Source organism: Gigantopelta aegis, chromosome 8 (assembly GCF_016097555.1).
Source record: "Gigantopelta aegis isolate Gae_Host chromosome 8, Gae_host_genome, whole genome shotgun sequence".
In the NCBI taxonomy this organism is placed as follows: Eukaryota; Metazoa; Mollusca; class Gastropoda; order Neomphalida; family Peltospiridae; genus Gigantopelta; species Gigantopelta aegis.
In genome coordinates this window covers 9,786,310-9,812,983 of record NC_054706.1, presented here as the reverse complement: position 1 = coordinate 9,812,983, position 26,674 = coordinate 9,786,310, and the positions used below count along the sequence as shown (strand labels likewise).

Sequence of the window (26,674 nt, the reverse complement as noted above, 5' to 3'; positions counted from 1 at the left end):
ATTTCTCGCCACTGGAACAACGACAGGACGCAAAATTTGGTCCAGATATCTCTGGCCAGTCAAATTTCCATTAACAATAATCAAATATGTTCGCCTGTCATGTGTGATCCCTCCACACACCATGACAGTACCACCCCCATACCGATCATTGTCTAGAATTGTAGCCCGGGCATATCTCTCGCCGCTACGTCGCCAACAAGGTTTTCTGCCATCTGTGAATCTGAGGCAGAACCTCGATTCGTCTGTAAACATGGTGTAACGCCATTGTCGCACAGCCCGTCCCTGGTGTTGCCTAGCCCACCGTAATCGTTGCCGCCTATGGTGAGCTGTTAGGGTCACACCCTTCAGAGGACGCCTCGCTTTCAGGCGGGCTTTGTAGAGTCTGTTCTTGACGGTCGATGTTGAAATTCGCCTTCCTGTTATTGTACGGAATTTACTGTTGATAGCAGCAGCTGATTTGAATCTATTGCGTAGAGCAATTAATGTTATGGTACGATTTTGTCGAGGTGTCGTCTTTTTAGGCCTGCCACGCCCAGGTCTCGTTGCAACCCCGCCAGTTTGACGGTACTTATCCCACAATCTAGAAATTACACTTTTTGATTTACCAAACATTCGGCCAACTTGGCATATTGACGTACCTCCCTCTATCGTACCGACAATTCGCCATTTCGTCTCTTCATTAAGGTATCGTTTTGGGGCCATTTTCACGCATGTGATTACCTCACTTTCATCGGGGTTTGTGAGTTCCACCATAAGCACATACACATCTTCTGTGTGCACGTGCATCACATGCTGTTCATGCATGATGTGAAATTTCATTTTGATCAGATGAAGCGTTCAGATGCAACGCCACTGTATTGTAACAGAGCATGTCAACGATAGTTACATTCACATCAGTCGTTCCCTTATTTTTTGTCGGTAGTATATATAGTTTCGTGTTTAAAATATCAGTGTTGGTATATCCAATGTATGTTCTAATGTTCGTAAGTAGACCGAACTGGATTTGGTATACAAATCATTTTACACATACGAAACAATAAATATTAAGAATTTTGACCTATTACAAACACTAAGACGATCAGAAACACATTTAGTATACAGCCACTGATACTTTAAGCAAACTTAAATGTATTTAATATGTACTTGTAGTCTCCGTTAGCAACATCTTAAACAACTCGAGACAGTCCCATTAATAACAAAAAGCTGATTATCATCTGTATTATGTATTTGCTTTTTTATCATAATTATGATTTGTTTTCAGTCATAATGCCACAAAAACAATAGAGATACATTCAGTTATACTCATATATCTACATGTTGATAATATATTTAACTACACACGGTACAAGCCACAGTTTTAAGTGTTTTGTCAATAATTCCAGTTTAGCTTTATACAAAAAAGAAATGCAAAACTGTTTTGGTAATAGAAAAATAAATGTGAAAAACTCATTGGTCAATATATACATAAAACAGCAATACTTGCCGATGTTGAACAGCATCTTCTGTTAATGAAGTTTGAAATTATATTTATTTTGTTATTTTGATCTTCTCAACTTAATAATTCCAAACTACATACCCAGATGACTATATTCACTAGGGTTAAATATTTCTATTTTATTTATATCTTTAACAATGCGGATTTTTTCCCCTTTTTTATTATTATTATTTTTTAATTATTATTCGCAAAACAGTTTTCATTCCGTGTTTAGAATTATTGGCAAAACAAATTACGATGCATAGTCCATATCTTTTGACGTTGCATTGCGATGCAAATATATGGTAATCACTACACTCGATAGTGATTAGAGTTTGAAATGTTTAATACACCTGCAATTTTTTATCAAGTTGTCTTTGTATTAAAATATTTTTATTGAAATAATTCATGGGAACTTTTAAACTGTCTTTTTACAAAACGTTTTTTTAAGTCCACGAGACAACAACGTGAGAAGAAGGAAAAAACATTTCATGCTATTAAAAAATAGTTTAAGTTATTATTATATTTTTTAATATAACTGATGCACCTACTGTATTATTTTATGTCACGGTTATAAGGTTAATTGTTAATTTATGTGGTCATCTTTATATTCGCCCCACTTTAAAACGTAATGAGGCATGTAAAACCCTCTTCAGTGACATACTTTTCATTTCGTTTCAATTTATTTTCGTGCTTATATTCTGGTCGCTATTCTGGGCAACTACCTCAGCTATCTGGGCTGTCTGTCCAGAACAGTGGGTTAATTGTTAGTGAGAGAGAAGAGAGTGTAGTAGCCTTACACCTACCCATTGAGTCGTTAAAACTTGCTCTGGGTGGGAGTCGGTACAGGACTGAGAACCCTGTACCTTCCAGCCTTATATCCGATGGCTTATGACCGATGGCTTAACCACGACGCCACGGTGATATACTTTTAATTCGTTCTTCCAGCTATAGGAGCCGGTGTGAGCACGCTGAGCAAGATACAGGAAAATAAGGACCTCGTTGAGGATCTAGAGGACATGGACGGTGCTGAGATCTTTGTGAAGAAGGAACTCACTAAAGGAGAGCGCATGCTCAATGACTTAGAAAGAAAATACATGAAGAAAGTCGTCAAAAAAAGACGTGAGGTTGACAGACAGAAGAGGCAGAAACATGTATGTTGTTTAACCTTCTTCTGTGTTCAAGTTACTGACTGAGGTATGGTTACATAGTTTTAGTCAGAAAGCATCAGAAAGAAAAGGAAAAATTACGAATATTTTAAGTGGATAGGATAATATATTAACGTGCCTATATCTAATTAAGGTTCAAGCACGTCTCTCCTAGGCACAATCTATGCCAGTGAGTATGTCTGGGGCAGAAGAGGGTACAGTTGGAAATGGGCAGAAATGTGGAAATAGCAATTAGTGCAAAAGTTAATATAATGTTTTAAAAATTAAAAATTTAAGAAGGAAACATTTTGATTTAGGAAATGTATTCGCCTTTTCATAGATTGCAGAATACCACAAGGCCAGACAGATGTTTTTGGTCAAATCTTTCTAGTCGTTGATCAAATTCAATGGAAATGATCTGTATTAAAAATAAATATATTTATTTCGTTGTAAATATTCCTATAACCTTTTCATTTTAGATTGGAAAAACACTTAATAACTCAGACATTATAACAAGCAGCATGTTTGCGCTAATGAGCAGGATACAAAAGAAAACTCTGGACCAGGAAGCATTTGGTTTATCTATAGAAGAAGACACTGTGCAAGACATAGTCAACAGTAGTCGAGCACAAGTGAATGGCGCAAACTTTAAACTGAATGGTCTGAACAACGCGACAGTTGGAAACGAGGAACCCGTTAAGCTCCAGGTTAGAATTTACTATAACTGTTATTCAATGTTTATTCTAATATATCCACGTATTGATGTATGAATATGTTTAGTTTAATTCTAGAACAGTGCCATATTATTTTCAGATGTGTAATAATTATATCCAAGATGCACGAAGATATTAGATTGTGATCTCATAACATAGTTATAGTTTAGGAGAATACTAGCTGTAAATTAAATTTTATGAACATTCTAATATATCCAAATATTTATGTATTTGATCTCATTCCTCTCAACCAGGAAGGAAGGAAATGTTTTATTTAACGACACACTCAGCACATTTTATTTACGGTTATATGGCGTCTCCTCGCAACCAATACTATTTTAATTATTTCTGTATGTTTTACATATCGAAATATTCATATATTCATGTTCTTGTGTACGTACTTATATTTGATATTTTGTCATGTTCAATATATAGCTCAGGGTCGTCAAAAGCAACATCTACACTGATGGCGACAATGCCAAACTCGTCAACTCGCCTGTCGTGGTTGCCCATGTACAGAAAGAGGACGGCTCTCTAGCAGAAATTTCAAAACCAGTCGTCAAACAGACTGACCCAGCGATCTCCTCGTACAAGCTAATCACACCCCAGTTCATCAAAGAAGATGCTGCTAAACTGTTCTACCACAGATTTTTCTACAGGAATGCTCTACTAAATATCTGCTTATCTGTTCTTCCGATTAACGACATCAAACTTGTTTACGACATGTTTCTCAGAACTGGTACACCACCCACTGACATCACATATGACCATTATACATCTTACAAGCCGAAAGAGGGAGAGTCCGGAATTAACTACTGTATTCCTGCAGGCACCCTAAAGCGTACGGGTCAGGTCTATCTGGGATTACAACCGAGATTAAATGAAGGTATTCTCTTCTTTTTCTTCATGTTTATAAATACACCCACATACTTAGCTAGCTCCGTGCATCTTCGCAGTGCTTGTGTCTACGATGCACATGCACCAGTACAGACTTGGGATCACTTTCATCGCCAACATTTTGTGGAGGTAACGTTTGATACTTTTGATTGGTTACTCAATATGGATTACACGAGTGACGAAGAGAATATGAATCCAACATGGCAAATTGTCAGTTGAAAGCAACAACACATTATAATTCAAAAAAACACTGACACAATTGTGATATCACGTGATCTTCCCCACGTTGTCAGTCAATGTTTGGAATATATACATTATATAAATATGAGAGAGAGAGAGAGAGAGAGAGAGAGAGAGAGAGAGAGAGAGAGAGAGAGAGAGAGAGAGAGAGAGAGAGAGAGAGAGATACATACAGAGAGGGGGGAGGGGCATTACCAGAGTGTTTTTCGGTACTGTCAATATTATATATTAGAGATACAAATCGTTTTTATTCCTAATATATGATATTTACGATACCGAAACACATTAGTGTAATAATCCCTTTATCATATAATCTCAAGCTTAATACTGGATATTCAAATGACGTAATAATATGTGACGGGAGTCTTTTAGAATGGAAATGACGTCAAACTTAAATGACGTCATTTCGGATATAACGTATTTTGTTTTCTGAACGCTGGACAGCCTTCAGTATAAAGTTGCTATTGAAATGTTTCATGACAATGAATATACACGTCAATTATAGAGTTTGCACAGATGTCAATAAACCTAGTGCCATGACCTCAATTAATTTACATCTAATTTGCAAAGTTATCAAATTCTTAAAGTATGTGATCTAAAACATATCACATACTTTGATTGCACTGAAAATGTTAGATATTATATGATATATATGTACTGTATATCCTGAAATTAAGACGTCCCTAAATTAAAACGAGTGACTGTGGGCAGACTAAAACGCGACATGACATTAATGCGAGTGGCCTCCATCTGAAATATTACTTTCCTAATAACACACTTTTGTGTACTTTTCGGTTAAATCTGAGGTACGAGCGTCTTCAATGTGATCAACTCTCTAATATGTCAGTGTGCACATCAGTTAACCTGTTTAGTTCCTAGTGCTTTTCGTGAAATCAACTCAAAGCATATTTTTGTAGCAATCCAGGCCTGTATTTAAAGGGGGTTGGGGGAGTTCGTCCGAACCCTCCCGCAAAAGCTGAGGTCCACTTTTGTTTCTTTTTTTCTTTTTTAACTATTGCACTAATATTTGATTGTAACTTTTGCATCTCTTCCATAAAACAATATTTGCTTGTCTTCGTCATTTAGCATTCCCCTTAACAAAGCTGTAGTGTACATGATTCAGAATTTCTAACTAATCTGACAAACTCAAAACAGAGGAACCTGCATGCAGCAAAACTGTTTCATTGTAGTTTCTGCTATATTGATGACCTCGTAGACTTCGATAATATTGCATGACAATGCCAGCAGTTCGCCTTCCATTGATTTATTAACAGAAAGGAATCCTGTTCAGGCCTTGATCTTTACATAGAGATTCAAATCGACACTGGCTTCCAGATAAATCATTCAATATTGTTCAGTCATTTTGGCATAGAAGTTGGTTTATAATGCCGTTTGTTTCCTAGTATATCAAAACGTTTCACGGCCAACATATGGATGCTATTTTTATATGACGCATCAGTGACAAAAATGAAATGGGATGTCATACCTTGTGCAATACTATTTACTGAAAACGTTTAAGGACTACTACACCAGTATTCTTAACAGGGGATGCATATGTTGGCGGTGATTCGTGATGGTACAATTTTTAAGAAAGTAATGTGTTTTGTTTTTCATAAATATGTTCAGTATTAAAGGAACTGATCATACATGTAGTTCTGCGGCATGGGCGTACGGGCTCCCATATTTTGTATTGGGGTAGGCTGGTTATTGCCCGAATTAAATGAATCTGGATAACAATATTTCTTCATATTACCAGTAAAAACTTCCAAACAGCTATATAGGGTTGCAAAGGAATCTCTGCGCATTTGTACATGGATAACAACTAATTTTGCAGATGGAATGGAAATAAATGGTGAAAAGGTTTCAGGTTACCAAATTTTATCCGAATATCACCGTAATTTCCCCCCCAAATTTGAAGTTTTTCTCCAGCACTAGGGGCAGTTTACGCTTACGCCCATTTATGCGTCATGGATCGCGTCGTCCTTTGTTGGACTATTGGACAATTAGTCTGTCTTGCGCATGATCAATTGAGCTCCAGTTGTTTTACAAATGTATTTGAATTTTAGTTTTTGTTTGTTTTAGTCGCCTGTTTTAAAAGCCCGTCTTGTCACTGTAAAACATTGTTATTGTATGTTCCTCATATGCCATTGTGTAACGGCCTGAGCGTAATAAACTTCTGTTCTGTTTTGTTCTGAAACATAGCTTGCTGGACAAAACATAGAAACAAATGCGTCATATTATTAATGCGTAAAACATGAACTCCTAATTTAGTATTAGTATTATGATCACATTAATTTCAGGATTTGTCTTTGAAATTACTGATGTTGTAGAGAAGAAAGAGAACGGTTTAATTAATTTACTAAATAGTAAAAAATAATTAGTGTCATCAAACTATAATTTCATTCTAATGACGTCACCGTTGACGTCATATTAATTGTAAATATGTACCATTTTCGAACAATATTTTATTGCCCCTGAAGATATTAAGAATAATTGAAAGTTAGTTTTTTGTTGTTGTTTTTTTGTTGTATATTTAGTTATACCAATTAATATTACTGGCAAACGAACCAACCGTTTTATAATGTTTAGGCCTTTGATTTTCAAGCTAAACATCACCAACTGTCGATCTGCTAACAACTTTCCCAAATTATATGCTGAAGTCGCTTGTAATTTCATTTTGTATGCGTTTGTGTGACTTTCTTTAAAGTGTGTTATATCTCTTTTGCCAAAGATGAAGTCCAACGTATGACATATGTCTCTCCCGGTACAGTTTAGTCTGGATTCACACTCGGTTATGTTCTCCATTCTTTGTAGCAAATGCCCCGTTGATTGTGAAATTGAGTCCAGTCTGCAGTTACGGGAGATTTTGCAAAATCAAATGGCTTAATATTAGTGAATTTGATCTGGATTGAGTAGGAATGATTTCAAGTAAATCTTTGGAATTCCTGATAATCAATATATGATCAATACTACTCAAAGAGTTTTTGGCAATACCAGGAAAGGCCATCCTTGATAGGGTCTGGATAATGGTCAGTCTTTGAGACAAGGCATTGTTCGTGCACTGGTGGACCCTGCAATCTATCTCTCCTTGTATGGATATTTTTGAAACCATTACAGAAGAGGAATGGGCATGTCATCAGCTTGGTGTTTGTTGAAGTCAAGTATACGAAGGACAAATTAATGTCTTACACGTGTCCTCTTCGGATAACATAGTGGACTTATGTGTAGCACTACTCGAATTACCAAACCCTAGTTCGTTTGGGAGACAATTATTATAATAGTACTTACATATGATGGTCATATTACTTCGTGTGTTGTTAGAGGGCACTATAGCAAACTGTTAATATAGTGTAGACAGACTTTCTATTGTATACATTTATCTATAACTCAAGCTGCACTTGATCTGTTTCTGTCTTGTAGAGAGATATAACAATGGACCTTTTAATATTATTTGCTTTTTTTGTTTGTTCCACAGATGATCGAGTTTTGCGTCGAAAAAGGAGTGTGGACATAATAACGTATTCTGGAAACAGCTCGACAGCCTCTAACGAGTCCAGTGTTCTCGAGACTCCATACTTGTTTCGAGTCACCACAATCGGATGTTTCTCATGGGATGCACAGCTTCAAGACTGGAATAGCAGCAAGTGTGAGGTATGTTATATGAATAGTTAAAGCTGGTTGAAGTGGAGGAGGGTGTGTTATATAACATATGGCTAATGACTAGTTGAGTCAGGGGTGCCGGGTAGAAGAAGGTATGAGTTATATGTCATATAACTTGTTATGGCTCGGTAGCAGCATGTGTGGGGTACATATAAGCCATATGATGTGTTACAGCTGGGGAGCAAAATTGCATTTTGTCTTAAAACGTTGTACGACATATAGTTTGTTGGCGGAATCAGTGAGTATAATGGGATGAAGGTTTGCTCAAATATTGCAAAATTAAAAATAAAAGAATATGTATATTAAAAGTTATGGTTATAGCTCTAGTAGTCCGGGATCCAAGGGCTTAAAATTTTGATGGACCTGACTCGACACAACATACTTTTGCTTTGCTATTTATTTGTTAGAACAGACCTTCAGGGTAAACAATTGGGTGGTCTGCTTTGCTGGAAACATTGCAAACACAAAATATGACCATATGTTCATGTATACTGCTTTCTGTTGAATCGCGGGCTCTATTGAATCAGGGCATTTGAGATTTCATTAAATGTTTTAGCAAGTAACCACCTATAGTTTTAATTAGTTATCCCTGTTTGACAAGCAGAAGTACAGAAAGGAACCAGTCACTAAAATTGAAGTATATTCATATTGTTTTTTAATTTTACTTTCACAGTTAATGTGTTTTTTACATGAACCTAAATTGGCCAAAAGCACACTATCTTATGTTCATTAAACAACGGTAGTTTTAGTATTTTATAACTATCAAATCCTAAACATATGGCAAAGTGTCACATATAATATTCCTGTTAATATTTACATGCTAGTGAGTAATGTCAGTGAATGTAAAATTACATGTCGATCATTTTATGGAAGCAGATAAGAGCTGTAAAAATTAAAACCGTAATATAGAAGGCAGATCAGTAATGAACTTCACATTAAAAAACCTGTCTATTGATATAAGTTCAGTGTTTTATTCAAATAAGATGGTTATTTAGATTTTAAAATATGAAAAATAATAATAATCATCAAAGCTATGGAAAAACAGATGAAGTTTGTACCACCTTATCTTGGAGGTAGTATGTAAACACCTTGCAGCAATCTGTAGACTGCAAAATTTATGGGAATAACTGAAGAAACGGTTTCTTTGCTGTCATTTGCTTTATAAGATACATTCAACTGTGCGAATGTCAGCTATTTTTTAAAATTGATATGATGTCCTTATGTTTCGATACATGAAAATATAAATAACGTGAAACAATAGAGTTGCCATTTTTCATTCACTGAACCGTCATCGGCCAATTCTCGGAATCTTTTTTGACCTTGTTGGTCCATTTACGAATTTAGAACGTGTTTTTAAGTTAATTAATAATAATACATTTGCCAGTCAGTTGTAATATTTGTGCTGCAATCATAAATAGCGATATTTCAACTCGATACGAATCGCGGTACAGTTTTTCATATCGTGATTTGTATTCGTTGTTGTTTCAAGTTGTATTAAGTTTTACCAGAATTAAGCTGATATCTTTGAATAAGCCTATCATTTTCTAGTGAATTGAAGAAAACAGCACACTCCCACACAATAAAAATAAATAACTACATGTACTATACACAAAGAATCCAGAAATAGTAGCAATGCTGATTTTTGTAAAGAAAGGTATGGACTAATTGATTTAGCATATCCGCTGTATCTAATAAACAGTTCATAAAAATATTTATTCCTTCTGCTTTCATTTGAAAAATATAAAATAAAATACATGTGTATTAAATAATATCAAATATATAGCGCAATACAGTTTTGACCATTTTGTGGCACTTTGTTGAATGTATAGTAATACAATCATTAAGAATCATGATCCAACGGAGTTCCATGCTACTATGTATTATTATTATTTTAAACTAGTGTCATAAATCATAAATGTGTGTGTGTGTGTGTGTGTGTGTGTGTGTGAGAGAGAGAGAGAGAGAGAGAGAGAGAGAGAGAGAGAGAGAGAGAGAGAGAGAGAGAGAGAGAGAGAGAGAGAGAGAGAGAGAGAGAGAGAGAGAGAAAACAAAAACAAATATGCAACTTTGTACTATGCCCTATAGAAGTAGTTTGGTGTATTGCAGTTCAATAGAAAATATGAGAATCAATAAATTAAAGTGTGCCTCTCAAGAAAAACGGCAAGATGTTGGTATCAAATTGACAAATTATTTTTCGATCATGGGTTTAAGCGTTGTTCTTGTTTTCGGTTACTGCACTTCTTTTAATACAAAAAAAAGGTAGATTGTCTACCATTACCCATAGTCACCGAATTGAATGGCTTATGTTTTAACTCCACACCACTTTATTGTGTAGAAGCTGCCATACCTGCTATTGGTAATGCTTCACAATATTATTTTAGTAACATCTGTTATTATTCCAAAAGATAGGAATTTAGAAATATTATTTGAAATGTGGAAACTGGTACAGCAAAGTTTACTTACTGCTTATGAAAACTATCCTGTCAATAGTTAATTATTTACTGCTGTCTAACGCATTTCCTTAGTTCACCAGTGCTAAGACAAGCAATCACACATGTCACATTAGCCTTTGATCATGTACAGCCTCGCAGATCTTAGCTTATATCTTGCATTGGCAGTACTTGGGACATATTGCAGTGATCAGACTCCTACAGCATCACTGTTTTTTTTGTTGCACATCTCATTAAAATGCAGTCTCGGCAGAAGAAAGCAAAGCAAATTTTCCTTGGTGATAAAATAATACATTGAGGTTGTCATCAGTCATCTCGTCCATACAGACACTTGAACAGGTGTCTTTTAGCCAAGAAACCTTTCACCAACGAGATTTAGGGTGCATTGCCAGTGTTTTCAACATTCTTTCCTTGCGTGTAGGAATAGGTCATAGGATCACACCAAGTTAGGATGTATTGAGAAGAGCCATGTTATACTTTGCTTCATTCTGCCATAGCTACGGTCTAGTTATGGCACAGATCGTAGACATAGTATTCACAGTTTGCATAATAGTATGACTGCTATAGCAGCATATTGGTGTACAGTATATAATTATGTGAATCACCGTTGAGCTGGAGTAGGCGAAGACTCTGAGCTGGCTTGAGGTAGGGGCTGTATCTAACACAATCGGTAGAACGCATGCTTGTGATGATTTGGTTGTATGTTTGGTGCCAGTCATTGGACCCATTCTCTGCTTGGGTTTCCCCTGTACGAATCGGTGGAATACGACTGGTATATCAAACACCATGGTTAGTGCTACCTTGTCTATGGGAAAGTGCATATTATGAAATATCCTTTGCTGCTAAAGGAAAATACACCAGGATTAAAATTATGTCAGAATTATTAAATATTTGACATTAGCCGATAATCAATAAATCAATGTGTTCCAATGGTGTCGTTAAATAAAACAAAGTATAAGTGAACTGGCTAGTGGTTCGATGTGTAGACATGAGTACCAGCTAGCATCACAGGACGATGCATTGTAGAAAGGCCAGCCACTGGTGCAACTGGCTGTCGTCTCCTGTACTGATCCTGGTTACGTCTTCCTCCTAGGGCATCTCTCTTAGGCTGTGGACTATATCCGTAAACTAAAAAAATACTATGGCTGTGGATTCAGTTTGAATCACACGAAATATCTTTCAAACAAGTATTAACCTCCCTAAGGCCACATCGTAGCTGGATTTTCTTTTCTTGAAATATATAATAAAACTGGATGAATTACAAATACCAAGTTTAGTTTACTCGAAGAATGCATTCCTATCTTGCATTTTCCTTTTAGTTTATGGCTTGATGCCTGTACTGGTTGCGTAAAATAATCTATTTACAGGCAATGTATTAATTGTGGCCACACAACGCAGGTACATGTATGCTGATTTGGGATTCATTTTAGGATGTCATAGGCGTACGCGTTCCTATTTTTGTAAGGAGGGGGGGGGGGGGGGGGGGGGGGGGGGGGGGCAGGCTGGCTTTTGCCCAAATTAAAGAAAATGCCCGAATCTGGATAACAACATTTATTCATCTTAGTATTACTATCAAACAGCTATATAGGGTTGTAAACGAATTACTACACAACTTTACACGGATTACAACTAATTATGATACCATCAATTAATATTTTATTTTATAAATTAGATTTTTTAACAGTCATTGAGATGAAGATTCATTATCATAGATGAAGCTATAAACCAATGTCAATGATGTAAGACTTATAGTTTGTGAGAAATGGGGCTAAACGTAAACTTTTAAAGTTGAGCTAAATATAAAACATGACGCCGTTACCACAGATACCGCTGCCGTTGTAAAGGTAATACATGTAGCTATGTCTCGTCTTTTTACTTCATAAAGGCAATACAAATCATCCAGGGGGAACAAAACAATCAACTAAGACAGGTGTCTACTGACTATGGATAGCGACATGTTTAGGTTTGACTGTATTTTCATGTCTCATTGCATAGCAGACCACCCATTTCTATCACAAGAAGGCCTATTCAAACAAATAAAACACAAAATAAAAGTGTGTTAGGTGAAGTCAGGTTCAACCCATTTTTGAGGGCTTTGAGACCTGTGGATCCCGGACTACTAGCCTAGGGATGGGATGGAGGAGAGTGGAGTGATAAAGAGCCACGAAAGAACTATGGTTAAATACAAGCTATGTCTCTAGTCAAGGAAGGAGATGGTGAACTGATCCATGACTGGAGAAGTACTGAAGAGCAGCAGTGCCATGCATCTAATCTGGTGTGCCGTGCTATTCACCAACAATGTACAAGCAGGCAGAGACAAACAGAGGCAGTCAGATAAGGACAGGATGGAGACACAAAGGGTGAAGGAGAGAAGCAGAGGGTCAGGAGGTTTTAAAGAGCGGAAGAAGAACGATGACAGAGAGAGAGAGAGAGAGAGAGAGAGAGAGAGAGAGAGAGAGAGAGAGAGAGAGAGAGAGAGAGAGAGAGAGAAGAGAGAGAGACAGAGACAGACAGACAGACAGACAGACAGAAAACGAGAGACAGATAGAGAGGCAGAGAGAGAGAGAGAGAGAGAGAGAGAGAGAGAGAGAGAGAGAGAGAGAGAGAGAGAGAGAGAGAGAGAGAGAGAGAGAGAGAGAGATACAGCAACAGAGATGTGATACCTTTACATACACACAAACATTTCTGTTTGATTTATTTGGTTTCTAATCTGACATCGTGACATCTTCATGATATGCATTACATCACTGTGTTGTTTTTAGTTCTCAAGAGACGAGCTTCACAACGAGACGACTTGCGTCTGTCCAGACACAAAGGATCTGGTGGCGAGCGTTTCGTTTTTTGTGGCGCCAAACATGATCGACTTCTCCACAGTGTTCAGCAAGTTTGATATTGCAGGCCAGGCAGCAGTATTGTCAACTCTGATAGTCATCTTCACTCTGTTTGTTATCACCGCTCTGTTCTCAAGGTACAAAGATGGCCAGGACGTTCTTCAGGTGTGTACTTTTAGTGTCTGTGTTATTGGAGGGTGGGTTGTTTTTGCAAACAAAATTAATATTTTGTAGTGCATTTTTGTAACTGAGTTGTTAAAAGAAACAATTGCTAAATCCTTAAATACCTTGTGTCAATCCAAATTTGTCATGGAATTTAAATGTAATGAGCGTATGTGGGATATTGGGTGCACCTTTTTAGAAAGGATGCCTACTATACTCAGGGAGGAAGTGCAACCACTGTATTGAAAATACATTACCAGGCATGATAATATGGAATTGTCCCCCCCTCAAACACAAAGGCAGGCAATACAGACCATGACATCCTCAGGGCTCGATCTTAACGATAGCCTGGAATGATTTGCCAACAGAAACACGCCATCATCTAGCTCTGTAGCCACAACAGGCACTATTGGTTTGGTATCTGTTTTGTCGCCTTGCGCAGGTCCATCTTTGTGTTAATAGCCACCTAATCTGAAATGCAATTTGAGATTTAATTTTGATTTTTAACTGAAATGTTAGAGCTATCAAATTTAAGTGCGGGCTTCCAGATTTTATAACCTAGTAAAATTAACAGACTTTTTATCTTTGTACTGCTGTATTCGATTGTACTCTATGCCAGTTTTACTAGAATACAAATGTAATTTCTTCTGATAAATTGGTTTACTGTTTACATCAAATACCTTAATTTCAGTGGGGCGTGTCGCTGCTGGAAGACAATTTCTGTGAAGACTCGTATTTCTACCTGATAACGGTTTACACTGGAATGATTCGACATGGAGGAACCACGTCTAAGATCGAGTTCAACATATCTGGCGAGAATGGAGACTCTGGTATCAGAGTTCTTACAGACGGGGTCCGCAAGGTAAATGAAGTAGTTACACCCAAGACATTAACAGTTGAGAACCCTTGGACTATTTTCGTAAATTAAGATTAGTGTGTAGATTGATATGAATCAAATACGAAATAGGAAGAAAACATGGACCTAGAAAGTGAGTCTTCCTCGTATAGCTGAATACTGGTTTCATTGATAAATGGGAACGTTCGTCCTCCATGTTTCTATTTCGTAATAGGTCATTAAAGTGCTAATATAATTGTTATCTTTCATTTTGTATGCACAAAATAGTCTGGATCCATTATTCCTATATCTACCTTTTTATCCTGATGGCAGTCTTCAATTTACTGTTTATTTTGTAGCTAGTTTTTAGATGAAGTGACAAGACTTGACAACTGCGGTGGTAATACTCTTGATGGGTTCCACCAGTACAGGAGGATGTGCTCACCTGTTTTGACAGTGATTTATCAGTGCATGCCATCACATCTGTATTTTTGTTAATGAATTTTGTTCTGTGCTAGATTTGATTTAGTTTCGAAGTGGCAGTCCTCTTTGTGGCGCTGAAAAGCGTGTATTGTCCAATAAATTATTTCCTTGGGAATGCCTGTTCACCTATTGTCGAGGCACTTGAAAAAGCTTTATCGAATAAAACACAATTTTACCAACTATCAATTCGACTGCCTTGCATCATGGATAAAAAAAAAAATTCGTTCAAATTTTACCCTGAAGGTATTATGTGGTATATTTTCATTAGAGCTATTGTAAATTTGTATCCATTTTGAACAAGCATTTAATTTGTTTATCTATTTTGTTCTGAAGCTGTTGTTTACTTTAGACCTAGTATTTATGTATAATTATTTTTGTGCAGACATTTGGTGCAGGGAGTGTTCTACATTTCATCATTGCGGTGCCACACTCTCTGGGTAGACTACAGTGTCTCGAAATCTGGCATGACAACTCTGGCAAGGGACCCTGGGCGTCCTGGTATCTCAACAGAATAGAGATCGTCGACATTCAAACAAAAGAAAGGTAGACAATAGTGAACTGGTTAAAATACGATAAAGTAGCTCAAGTAGTACAATTGTTAGTATAGTAACTATAGTTGTTGACGTTATATGACAGTATAGTTATGAAGGTCTATAGAATACAAAATGTGCAATTTTAATATTATATCAGAATTTTATAATACAATTTTTTTTTATATACAACTTATTGTCTTCGTGTTCTGTACGTGGCAATGCCTTGTCTGCGTGAAACCCTATGTATATAGATATCACTTTGCAGAAATTGGATGATATATAGTTAAATATCTTAAAATATTTTTTTTTCCCAGAAATGATTTCCTCTGCTATAAATGGTTGTCACTGGAAACAGGGCGGATTGAAACAGCCATTGGTGCCGGATCTGCTGAAAGTATGAATAACTTCAAAACAATGTTCTTTGAACATGCTAGGCACAATGTGACTGATGATCATCTCTGGCTGTCGACCGTACTGAGACCCGTGAAGAGCCACTTCAGTCGAGTACAACGAGTTGGTTGCTGTTTGGCTTTGATTCTTCTGTCCATGATTTCAAACGCAATGTTCTTTCGAGGCAAGAAATTTAAAGACAGAAAGCAGTCAGCAGATCTTGAATTAGGACCAATAAAGTTCAATTTCTCTCAATTATGGATTTCGTTTGTGAGTGCCATAATTACGGCTATTCCAGTATTTGTGATAATGCTGCTCTTCAGGTAAGCATTTTAGCATCAACACATTTCTCTGTTTCGTTGTCCTTTACTAGTAATTAATAATATCAGAACGCCGAAAACTATTAGGAGAGGCTAGGCTATAAGCTTTTGATTTGTAGATACTCATTTGGCTAATTCTTGGACATTTGAAATCAGGTACTCTTATCATTTTAATACTATCGTAGAATACATATAGTGGAGGTAATATCTCCTAGGCTTTGCTATCTATTTTTTACTAGATGGGATTTGTATTAAACCACAAAAGGCAGATCCATTAACATATTTAAAATAATGGTTCTCTTCACAAAGCAGATCAAACAGATATATTGCAGATATATTGGCAAGATCGTGACTGCTACGTGTTAAGCTAGGACCTGTCATAATGTAACATTGACACAGACAGTGTTGTCTGCCATTCAGTTTAAAATTTACTTTTGTTTGACAACACCACTAGAGCACATTGACTTATTAATCATCGGTTATTGGATGTCAAACATTTCGTAATTTGACATAATGTAGTCTTAGAGAGGAAACCAGCAATATTTTTCCATGAGTAGCAAAGGGATCTGTTATATGCACCATCCCAAAGACAGGATACACATACCACGGTCTTTGATATACCAGTCTTGGGGCCCTAGCTGGAACGAGAAATAGCCCATTGGGCCCACCAACGAGGATCGACCCCAAACTGACAGTGCATCAACCAAACACTTTACTACTGGGCTACGTCACGCCCTTCGTTCATTTTAACTGTTCCCACTCCAGACACGAGTCTAGATAATGGTATGCTTTACATTTTGAGTGTTACTTTTTAATCGTTCATCAACAAATGTAATTATTAATGCCATTCCTGTTTTGTTTGGCCACCTGTTTCAGAATGTCTAGACATCCTTTTACGAAGATAATGTTTTTACCATCATGTAGTTTTGTGTTTAGAGTTACGCAATAATCGGCGAACATTTTCATTTCAAAATTGTGATTTGCGATATTTCTAGTCAATTAAATTTTGATTAGCAATGATTGTTTAATGTTTTAAAACTGTGTAGCGATCTCTGAAACTTGCCATTTTCTGAATTAACATATAGCTGGAGAACCATCACTGTTTTATGCAATTGTATAACCACAACCATTTCAGAAAATCTAAGTTGAGCAAGAGCCAGTTGAATACAAATGAGTACACAACACACTGGATGTTTCCATGTTTCAAACGATTCAAGTTCTACAAGGACAGTGTCGCACTGCAGAAGGTGTTGGTCATAAAAGATATTGTAGATGACGAGGAGGGTGTCCTGCCTCACTTCTGTGTCTACATTGGTTGGGTCCTCGTGGCTTTGGCTTCACTGGCATCAGCTGTCTTCATCTTTCTGTACAGTGCACAGTGGGGAAAAGATATTTCTGAAGAGTGGCTTGCCACGTTCTTCTTGAGCTTCTTTGAGTCCATGTTCATCCTCGATCCATTTAAGGTCAGCCAATGATAAATGTGTGGTTATAAACCTTCAGGAATCGCAGTGATATATAAAACCAATGTCTTTATTAGCAGGGTTATGTTTCCAGTTTACATATGCTATACACCAAAATTTATTTATTCTTTAATACGTCTGTGGTGCCATGTGGATATTTTACTTTAATTTTTCCGACATGATTGCCTGTATTAAAAACAACAAAATCATTTAATGAAGGATCAAATTAATTTTATTCCAAATATATACATTTGAGATTAGTGAAAACGTGGTCAAAATGTATAATTCGTTCCATGTCTTTGATATTTTTTTTCAGATTTTTATTATCTCAATCATATTTGCAATAATTCTGAAGAACATCAAAGTAGTTCGACCCACAGTATTTGATTTAGGCTACATCAAATCCATGAATACCAAGAATGGCAAATCAACAGAAAGTAAGTTTTTAAAAAGATTTCCTTGTTTATTTCTTGAATTCCTATTTTGAAAAAGATATGTATAATATAATATAATATAATATAATATAATATAATATAATATGCAAGGCCTTTTTAATAGTGTTCTCCTTCTCTGCAGTGCCGACGACCAACTTTGTACTTACCCAAAGTCGTGTCTCTCAAGGCTTGTTTTCTGCATATGTCCACTTCACTAGACTACACACATTAGTTCCATAAATATAACCATTTTTTATTAACTCTAATGGCCCTAATCTAGCCGGCGAAATAAGTGGTTGTTTTTTGCCGAAAGTACATGTAGGCTCAAGTCGTCGAGTTATTAGCAGTAGTGAGAAGTTGAAAGAAAGAAAGAAATGCTTTATTTAACGACGCACTCAACACATTTTATTTACGGTTATATGGCGTCAGACATGTGGTTAAGGACCACACAGATTTTGAGAGGAAACCCGTTGTCGCCACTTCATGGGCTACTCTTTCCGATTAGCAGCAAGGGATCTTTTATTTGCGCTTCCCACAGGCAGGATAGCACAAACCATGGCCTTTGTTGAATAAGTTATGGATCACTGGTCGGTGCAAGTGGTTTACACCTATCCACTGAGCCTTGCGTATCTGGATTAAAAATCCCATGCCTCGACTGGGATCAGAACCCAGTACCTACCAGCCTGTAGACCGATGGCCTAACCACGACGCCACCGAGGCCGATAGTGAGAAGTTGAAGTTGCCGCAATATTTTGAACATAATCTAAGTTCAGAAACGAAATCACAGACGTCGGGAACCCGACTTGTTTAGTTCCATACATGTAGCTAACCTGGCGTCTTGTTGCTGTATGTCGGTTCGTGTTTCACTTCGGCACCAGACTGTACATCGACACATGTCACACCATTTGCAGGATAAGCCACATTCATTTCAATAATGCCAGAAAATACTAAATATTAGTATATCACTTTCATTTTAGCATAACGACACATTATCAACTACTTACTAATATCACGTTTTTAATGAAACATACAATTGGTTTGTGTACATTTTATTACTGCAAGAAGTAGTATTGCATTTATGAATCAGTACTAATATAGCCCTTTTAGAGAAACGAGTGACATTTAAAATGGAAGCCGATTGATTTAACGCTGTATATAAAGTCCAATTCATACTTTGATCGCCAACCTCATATGAAACTGAACCTTAGTTCGAGGCATTGTAAATCTAATAATACTGAAAAACGAAACTGTGCACTAATTATAAACTGTCATTCTTGACGAACACATGTAAATATACTGGAAAATGTGGACAGAAACAGGACTGTGTGAATAGTTAGAGGCTATTTCTTCTTGTTGGTTTTTTCGAATACGATTTTTATGTCAACAAATGATGTGTGAAAACCATATTTGGTGTTCACACATCACAAGTTGACATAAAAATCACATTCGATAAAATACCATGAAATGGTCTATTTACTAAGTATATCTTTCCTAATGTTTCACAATATCTTTTGCTTTTTGTCAAAATGTTTCACTTTTCCAATCGAAAACACGTAACACCATGATAAATGTCTTCTGGTTGAACTTTTGCTTAAAATGTACTTGACTGTGGAATTTTTAAAAGAAATAAGAATAACATTTATCTTTATTTAATTATTAAATTAATAATTATTTAATAATACTGCTGTGCGAACATACCTGACAATGCGATCCTCTTAAAACCCCACAACAACAAAACCAATAGAATGCCAAGTTTAATATTAACTTACTCTCCACGACAAGACATTACGTCCTCATTGTTTAGCTTTGTATTCAATCAGTTTTAGATGTTTTATCTTAATTGCACTTCATATTCATTTTTTAAAGGTACAATTGTTTAATTTACTTGTTTGCTTGTTATTTGTGAGATTTTCTTTTTCTTTGTTTTTTTCAATACGATCTGATGCATTGGTAAATCATCAAACTTAAACATGAAGAAGCTACACTGGCCTCAATAATTAAAACTAATAATTTACAAGCGAGATAATTTAATCATGAATTTATTCTCAAAATTATTAATATGAGTTCTATATTTTCACTGTAACTACAATACAGTGAAAATATGACAATTCACCGAATATCACTTTTATGTTTTTTGTAGATCTACGAGTATATATTTCACTGTTATATATATATATATATATATATATATATATATATATAATAAACTACTCGCCAACAAAAGTTGGTGGTGAAGTATAAACGTAGCTTAAATATATGAGAATTAATGTATGTTTGATAATTGATTGATTCTGACCAATATGGATTTCTTTCCCTAAGCACGAAGAAGCTTGGACTACAAACACCCATTCTCTCGGTCGAAATTAAAAACAGCCATGCTAAAATTTAAGCAAAAGTCGAAGATCCAGAAGGCTATCAGTGAGTTTCTGGTGACTGTTTTCCTCCTCATTCTCCTCTGCACCATCAGCTACGGCAATCGGGATCCTCACGGCTTCCTGCTACGCACAAACCTGGAAAACCAGCTGATATCACCTGGAAAACCGCTCATCAAGTTATCACAAGTGAGTCTATCTGGAATCCCTTCATTATCAATTTTTTTTATTTTTTTTAAACCCTATACAACCATTTATATTCTACATCTATAGATTCTTATTTGAATATTTTTTCATTTATGTTTTTTGTCTTGGCACGTCTTGGATTTTGTAGTAGGTTTGTTTGTTATTGGATTTCTACTCCAATTAGATCTTACACATTAAAGTGTCATTGCTGCAAATTTGCCCATTCTTGTTTGAACACAATATATATGGATACAGGATATGCCTAATTTCGTTTCCAAGAATCAGTTACAATGTAACCAAAAGGGTTGTGTGACAAAGGAATGGCAGAGCGCAATGTAGATGAGGTAACTGACAGCGTTATCTGACAGAGTCGTGCTCTGATGAGAGCTTCATCGTTCCTTTACTCTTTTCTTGGACCACATTTTTGTCAGAGCTTCTGCAGGATTTGAGCTCTTCGTGTCACCATACAAATAAATGTTTTTTGGGCATTCATTAAGTGAGGGCTGGGACGTAGCCCAGTGGTAAAGTGTCCGCTTGATGCGCGATCGATCTGGGATCGATCCCCGTCGGTGGGCCCATTTGGCAATTTCTCGCTCCAGCCAGTGCACCACGACTGGTATATCAAAGGCCGTGGTATGTGCTACCCTGTCTGTGTGATGGTGCATATAAAAGATCGTTTGCTGCTAATCCAAAAAGAGTAGCACATGTCTCAATATCTTTGTGGTCCTTAACTATATGACCGACGCCATATAACTGTAAAATAAAATGTGTTGAGTGTGTCGTTAAACAAAACAGTTCCTTTCTTCCTTCTTCCTCCATTAAATGAAGATAAGAAGTGATGATCCAAAGTGTCGCATGAGATTTTGACCTTCCATATACTCAGAGTGCACTTCTGAAATATAGACCATGAGTTACTATCGCATTTAGTCATGTTTCAGTTATAACCTATTGGACATTACCTTTGTTCACTGAATTTACAGTTCAAGTAGACATAACATTATTTTAAAATACTTTGTTTCAATATAGCTATAGCTGACTCTATATTAAACTTAAATGTCAAAATGCCATCAAATTGGCATCAAATTGTAAATATGACCCATAAAAGGTTTGTGAATGTCCTGTTTAGTGGAAATAGACACCCTATTGATTATTCTATCTCAGTTAGTTCAACGGCTCCAGATTGTTCTTACTTTAAATGTCATGAACAATGGCCATCTTGGTCTTGAAGATCAAGATGCTCTCCAATTGTAACACTAATCTCAACAATAGACTGTGCATCAGTATAAATAAAACATTATTCACTTATGGTTTAACTCAAATATTTCAAGATGCCTTCATATTATATTAATAACTAGAATATTAGGCATTATTTGTACAATGGTAATAGACAACTTGTTTGTAATTCTAACTCACATATTAAGTGATATGTGGCGATTGTTTTTCTAAAAGTCCCAGACAGGCAAATATGACCCCACTAGTATGCGCCCATGAATCATTGTAAAAACTGATGATAGCAGGTGTTCGCGAAAGTTGAACATATCTTCCCCTTCTGGTTGTACATGTCAGGAGCACAGCCTACAGTCATCAAGTCCACAGTTGATATGTACAGGATTTTCACCAAAAGGATGGAAAAATCAACATAGGGTATTGCATCAGGCATCACTTTAGTCAGTAATGTGTCTGCGTGTCTAACATAAACAAATGTGGGACGTCAGGAGTCCTTAGATGTTATAATCTTGATCAACTAACTTCTTTACCAGAACGATATGTCAATCTTTAAAATCTGCATAGGATAGGTATGCCACAAGGTATCTCAGAAATATAGACACCAAAAGCTTGAGAGAAGGGATATTGCTCGAAATAAAGGTTAAATGACTGTTGGAAAGCTGAAGCCATACCTTTTATCATACAGATTTGTATAAAGTCCATCGTCTTTGGCTCCCATGGTGATCTGGTTTAGGCAGATTCCATTCTGTCTACATCAGGTAAAATCTCACGAATACTTTGGTAAATTCATGATAGCTCTCATTTGCTTTGTCTGCCAGTTCCCAGGATTATATATCTTTCCTAATTTACCATTAGGTTATCTTGAATATTTTTTTTTTTACAACAGGTTCACAGTGTTAGACAGTATTATCACTGGCTGAACTACACAGTGATGGACGCCATGTTTCCAGAAGAAAATTACAACAACGATCTGTTAGGGTCACGCGAAAGAGTGTTGATGTCTGACCTGAACAATTTCCGTGTTGGAGCGCCCAGACTAAGACTTGTCAGACAGAGAAAAAGTAAGTTCATCTAGTATCTAAATAATTGATATTATGAATGAAATTGTGCCACTAAAGCAATGATTAAGCTGTTATTAACTAAATGTATACTTTCTGAAGGGGATATGTCCAAATTGAATATAAATGTATTTAGATTCCATAGAAAGGCATCAAAACTCAATGGAAATGCAATCATATTTTATATGAAGTGAAGAAAAGAGAAAATAATCTCCTTTGTACAACCATATTCATATTAAACGCAAAGGAACTACGATTCAACGAAAACGAACATCACAGGTCCAAACGAAACTATCTTCGATTGATATAAAAACATCTAGATTTTACACAAAAACTTTCAAATTCCATATCACGCAGATGTTAATCCAGATTGTAATTTTTCCTGTGTGAACTAAAATAGTCAGAATGTTTAAAAAACCAAAATTAAAGAATACAATACAATAGTAACATTATGTAGGTTACATCACATATTTTAATCCTATTTCAGCTTCATGTTCCTTGCCGTACATAGGCACTGTAAAATGCATTCCTCGATATTCATTGACTACTGAAGATACTAGCGACTACTGTGAGGGTTGGAAATCTACAAAACCATGTGATGAGGATGAAGGGTTGAGGTTAACAAGTGCAGCGTGGAGCTTCATGCCAGCTTCGAAAATCTGGGGTATTCCAATCACTGGAGGCTTCAACCTGTATGGCGGTGGTGGTTACATAGCAGAGCTGGACATCAGTCGCCCAGTGGCAAAGGAATCATTGACCGAACTGATAGAAACAATGTGGATTGACCGTCAAACAAGAGCTGTGTTTTTAGAGTTCACAGTGTATTCTACAAACATGAACATGTTCGCTTACATCAGTTTGCTGTCAGAGTTTCCAGAAACTGGATCACTTCTCCACTTCACAAATATATTCACCTTCAGAAGCTTACAGCTTACTGGAACTCTGGGCACCTTCACTATCATCTGTGAGATCCTCTTTTTGATAACAACCGTCGTTTGGGCGATTGTTATTGGTCTTCGATTGCTCAAAGAAAGATGGACTTTCTTTAACCAGTTCTGGAACATCATCGAACTCGCCACTGTCGGTTTATCGTTTGGAGCAATCGCCTTGTACTTTTATAGGCTACGGTTCACCACAGAAGCATTAGCCAAGTTCAGAGAGAACACTCGCAAATTCGTCAACTTCTATCACATTGCAGTATGGGACAGCATCTTCATTTACGTTGTTGCCATTATTCTGGCCATTGTCACAGTACGGCTTATCAAGGTTATGGCCTATAGCAAGTTCACACACACAGTTTTCATTGTGTTGAAGCAAAGCTCCAAGACGCTCCCGGGATTCTTTTTCTACATCATCATGATCCTTCTGGCATTCGCTGCATGTGGCACCCTGTTCTTCGGCGCATATGCGAAGGAATACAAGGACATCATCACATGCTTAGAAAGTCTCTTCTCGGGCGTGCTGGGCCATGCAGGATTCACCAAGATGAACATCCCAGCAGAGAGCAACTGGTTTGGTTTCATATACTTCGTGACCTTCATCATCATTGTGACCTTCACCCTGGCCAACATATTCATGTCAATACTGCTGGATACAATGGACTTGCTACAAAGTGACAAGAATGGAGAGCTGGATCTTGAGATGACGACATTCCTGTGGCATTCTGCTAAAGAAGTCATAACTGGAAGGAAAAACGACAAGACTCTTGAGCCTAAAAATAGTATGAAACGTTTTTAAATCGCGTTTTAAATGTGTTTGAAGGAAGCATAGTACATATATATAGTATAGTTTCTGGTTCGAGTCCTTTTGTAGATGGTGTTTTTTGTTTCTAACACAATTCTGAAGGATTGATTTTTTAGACAAGTGTGGGAAAAAACATCCCAAAAAGGACGAATGCCAGAAATATTTTGTTGTTCAATCAATCTTATAATTATAGTATAACTGGAATAAAATTAAGTACATGTTATTGTTGTACCGTGACGTTACTCCTGGCTGATATATATTATTTAAAGAGACAAAATATTACGTGATATCACGTAGTTCCTCGCTTACAGAATGTCTTAATTAATAGTTATTAATGGTCGTCTACTTCCTAGACAACGAGACCCATTAACAAACATTATCTTCTTGGGATGTGTGCTAGATATTTAAGACATACCCGATTAAAAAATATGGCTGCAGAGTAATATGAATTATGTTAGATGAGTTTAAACTAATACCGAAGTGGCATCGTACCTAGTAATCTTTCAGTTTCTATGGTCAGTTTTTATCATATGTCTGACATTGACTATAACATTAGTACGTCGCATTAACCAAATATCACGTCTGTTTCAGAAACTCTTCGATTGACCAAGACATTGCCGAAACCAGAAGAAGTTCAACCAGAACTGTAACGTCACCTGCTCTATTTACTCTGATGTCACCAGCAAATGTCACTGTGTTGTCGCCAAGTCTATTCACTCTGACGTCACCTGCGGTATCCACAATGACTATGGAGACAATAGATTCCTCTTCATCGTCTACAGACATTTGCATTAATCTACTGACACTATGTATGGTCATTGTCATTGTTACTGCTGCTACTACTACTGCAGATAATTCCTTATAAATATACTTAGTGGAACAAGTTGTTTCTATATTAGAGCACACATTGAAAGTGGCAATGCCAGTTCTCTGTGAAGAAGTTTAGGGTGGAGTCTTAGGCCCGGTGATCACTACATGTTCAGCAATTCATTCTATGAATCTCTCACTGTTGATTTCATGAACGTAATGGTAAATGTTATGACAAAGGGGCCATAACTCCTGAATAAATGTTTAATGTTAGTTCTTTTGGATATAGGCACGTACATAAAGTAACAGTTTTTCGTTGTACATATAGAACGTTTATATTAACTCAGGAGGTCACCTGTTTCTATTTTTTTCTTCGAGAGGTGATATGGTCTAATTGACGGTGGATTGACGGATTGACGGTCATCCGCCTATCCACCGGCGATTAGACGATAGCACCTCTCGAAAACAAAATGGTAACTGGTGATCTCCATTGTGAAATACCTTTTACCTTCTTTTCTTTTATTTTCTGTAAATTATATTTATTTATGTTTAATGTGATATAAATAGCGAACTATTTTCATTCACGAAATTCTCCGAACTTACTAAACGTTGTCTGTAGCTGAATGACGTCAATCGATGGGACGAGTCCATCATGGGGGTAACGAAATTGGAAGTAAATTTTCAAAACTGGTTATATGAAAAATACTATTGTGTATTTGAACCAATTATTATTATTATAGACGCAAAAACAACAATAACAACAACATAATGCTTTAAACTGAAAGCAATACCAATAAACCACTTTTAAGATGGAAGAACATAATAAAATTTCAAATATCCTGCAATATGGAACTGTCTAAAATGTAAACTTGTAAAAGTGTTTGTCGATCAAACATATTTGAATAGATTCGTTTTTATTTTTGTGCTACGTTGCAAATTCATATTTGTTGTGTGATAATGGTTGTGAATTACAACTCTACAGCCTGTCATTTTAGGTAGGTGTAATTTGAGTAATTCTGTTGATGTTGGGAGCTGTGTTTGTTGTAATATTCGTGTTTTTACAAGTTCGTTTGAAAACTTTGAGAGGCCGTTATCGGGTAAACGGGGGTCACTTGTTGCGTTTTCAATTTGGGCTTTACACGACGATTTTTCACTGCTAGGTGCACTTAAGGGATCAATATTTTCATGAATTTGTTGTAGAAGTTTTTAATATTTGTGTTTTTGTTTGTCAGTTGAATCATGTTTGTACAC

At 36.5% G+C, this 26,674-nt stretch overlaps 1 protein-coding gene across 1 annotated transcript in view; it reads left to right on the top strand.

Moving 5' to 3' along the window:
- Positions 1-26,674, top strand: part of LOC121378743 — a 59,838-nt gene extending 33,164 nt beyond the window's left edge. Inside the window, exons 16-29 of the mRNA XM_041507032.1 lie at positions 2,423-2,628; positions 3,102-3,329; positions 3,771-4,221; positions 7,948-8,123; positions 13,345-13,578; positions 14,267-14,437; positions 15,276-15,436; positions 15,741-16,139; positions 17,272-17,599; positions 17,913-18,033; positions 20,350-20,591; positions 22,702-22,876; positions 23,361-24,593; positions 25,208-26,674. Of these exons, the coding sequence (XP_041362966.1) occupies positions 2,423-2,628; positions 3,102-3,329; positions 3,771-4,221; positions 7,948-8,123; positions 13,345-13,578; positions 14,267-14,437; positions 15,276-15,436; positions 15,741-16,139; positions 17,272-17,599; positions 17,913-18,033; positions 20,350-20,591; positions 22,702-22,876; positions 23,361-24,593; positions 25,208-25,266 (4,184 nt within the window). The 3' untranslated portion in view covers positions 25,267-26,674. The remainder of the gene's footprint in view (positions 1-2,422; positions 2,629-3,101; positions 3,330-3,770; positions 4,222-7,947; positions 8,124-13,344; positions 13,579-14,266; positions 14,438-15,275; positions 15,437-15,740; positions 16,140-17,271; positions 17,600-17,912; positions 18,034-20,349; positions 20,592-22,701; positions 22,877-23,360; positions 24,594-25,207) is intronic.